Source organism: Corvus brachyrhynchos, unplaced genomic scaffold, assembly GCF_000691975.1.
Source record: "Corvus brachyrhynchos isolate BGI_N302 unplaced genomic scaffold, ASM69197v1 scaffold245, whole genome shotgun sequence".
NCBI classification, from domain to species: Eukaryota; Metazoa; Chordata; class Aves; order Passeriformes; family Corvidae; genus Corvus; species Corvus brachyrhynchos.
Genome location: NW_008238988.1, coordinates 6,109,345 through 6,111,649, shown reverse-complemented (window position 1 = coordinate 6,111,649; position 2,305 = coordinate 6,109,345). Strand labels below are relative to the sequence as shown.

The window sequence follows — 2,305 nt, the reverse complement described above, 5'->3', positions numbered from 1 at the left end:
AAGATGGGGGGCCTGGCGTTGCCGTGGAGACAGCAAACACCGTGGCGGGCTGTCCCTCAGGGCCGCGGCCTCGCCTTTTCCCTCCCCTCAGTGGCTTCGTGGTGGCTCGTAGCCATCACCCCTGTCATCAGCAGGGCTGCTTTTCCACCATCACCTTTTCATCTCTCTGCAAAGTTCATGTTCCATCCCATCCCACAGCTCTGAGCTGGCACTGCCATCCCCTTGCAGAGCACTTTTAAATCCTCATCAGGCCAGCTCACACCTCTTGTACCATATCCAGCTCCCATCCCAGCCCCGCTGTCCCCTCAGAGTCCGTGTCCCACTGTCCCCTCCTAGTTTCTGCCCCGGGCCATGCCAGCACGGTGGGCAGGGGCTGTGAAACAAAGCTCCTGTGGTGAGGGTCCCCTCTGTTCCACACCTGGTGTGGGCACTTTGGGGTAGCTCCACTCTGGTCTCCATGCCCACAAGCACCTTCAGCAAGTTTTGGCTTAGTTTCACTTTTTCCCCACTTTCCTCCATCAAGATCTCCTCCCAGCCTTCTCCAGAAGTTCTAAAGGACCATGTCCTTGCTGCTCCTTCCTCTTCTTGCCCTGTGTAACACTATCTTCAAATAGATACTGCATTAAAGAACACCTCACAGATATTTCCTGGGCCTTTCCCATCCAAGGAAAAATCCTATCCCCCATTTCCAGTATGTCCTGCAGATAATCAGCTATCCAAGTTCTCCCTATCTTTAACTTCTTCCTTTTAAAGATGCTCCTTTCCTGTTTGATACAGCTGGCTCCTCCACTTACCATTTTTGTGCTTTGCCAATCATTTTTCACTCAGACTTGACAATTTATCTAAACTGACACCAGTCTCTTTTCCTGTAAAAGTTTATTTGTGTACAAAACAAATCGGTTTTGACTTTGACATTTATTATAAAAAGTCCATAATAACATCATACCAAGGCATGTAAAAAATAAGAGCTATGGTTGGCTTCACGTGGGTTCACTGCCTTTTTTCAGTGCCACAGAAATTCAGAGTCCCTGAAGCTTGCTGAAAATACCAAAGAAAAGCAGTACTTAGTAGGTTTACTTTTAAAATAGTTCACAATGCTATTTTATTTCTTTATCTAGGAAAGACTTGATGATGTTTTCAAATATTTAGAAACCTAAAGTATCTCACGGTATGGTATTTTTTATATTCAAGTGAAAGTTACATGGGCTGATCCATTAATTCCCTGGGAAGGCTTCTCCAACAAGGAGAAGACAAATTTATGCTTTTCCTAATGGGTTATACCATCATTATTTTAAACAGGCAAATTTTCATCCATTGTAAGCCCTTTGATACTTTTAAAATACTTTTTGGTGTTGCAGCTGGCTTTTTTCCAGTCAGTGGAATGAACAAGTGCAGATTTAAAAATATGTGAAATCAAGGCCTGAAAGTGGCTTCTGGACTTGATGATTATCATGAAATGAAGCAAAAATTGTTCCTAAATTTAATTAATTTATGTAACAACCATCATCCCTAGAAACAAATCTGCTTCCCAATTAGGTCTCAATCACTGAAAATCATACAGTGCAGTCATCTCTCCTTTTACTGCTGGATTCCACTTCCCATCATTGACATTTGTAATTTTTAAATTTATTACTTTAGTCCTGGGCATTTGGGTTTCTTACACTGCCTAAGTATGAACCATAAACTGCTGGAACATTCACTCTGTTTCTATTACCAATTCCCTGTGATTTTATCCTGATAATCAGAAACTCAGCACATAAGAAGAATCTCTTTACCTGTCTTCAACTGTCATGTTGGAGGGGTAGAACACCTTGAAGGAAAATCCACTTCTGGGAAACGAACCCTGTGAAGGAGAACGGGAAAAACCCCATTTGTGTGAGTGAAACTCAGTGCAGGGAGTGAGGGCCAGCTGGGATGTGAGAGCCCAGGGGATCTTACAGGGTTTATGCAGAGGCACTCGGTGTTGGTGACAGTGAAGGGGTCGTGTTTGTCAGCGATGACGAGCAGGTCTGGCACGGGATAAACCCTCAGGGCGTAATCGTAGGCCCAGAACACGGGGCTGACGTACAGCGGCAGCGGGGTCAGGTGCCCCTGGGCTAAAATGGTCTTTACAAACTGCAAAAAAACCCAAAAACACTTGGTTTGAACCATTTTCTGCAAGCCCAGTTCATCCCTGCATGTGCCAGTGTGGGTTAATAAAGCAGCTTTTTGAACCTGGAAATGTTTGGGTGTTTTTTGTGTCTCATTCCTTCTGATCATTAATGATTTCTAGATTAAACCAGCGGCTCTCCTCCAGCACTCTTTC

The 2,305-nt window shown here is 44.4% G+C and overlaps 1 protein-coding gene across 1 annotated transcript in view; it reads right to left on the bottom strand.

Annotated features, from left to right (window-relative positions):
* Positions 1-896: 896 nt before the first annotated feature.
* The window catches only part of POLE2 (DNA polymerase epsilon 2, accessory subunit), a 16,939-nt gene continuing 15,530 nt past the window's right edge, over positions 897-2,305 (bottom strand). The window contains exons 18-20 of the mRNA XM_017738809.1: positions 1,939-2,115; positions 1,776-1,843; positions 897-1,038 (exon numbers count right to left, since the gene is read on the bottom strand). Coding sequence (XP_017594298.1) covers positions 1,020-1,038; positions 1,776-1,843; positions 1,939-2,115 — 264 coding nt within the window. The 3' untranslated portion in view covers positions 897-1,019. The remainder of the gene's footprint in view (positions 1,039-1,775; positions 1,844-1,938; positions 2,116-2,305) is intronic.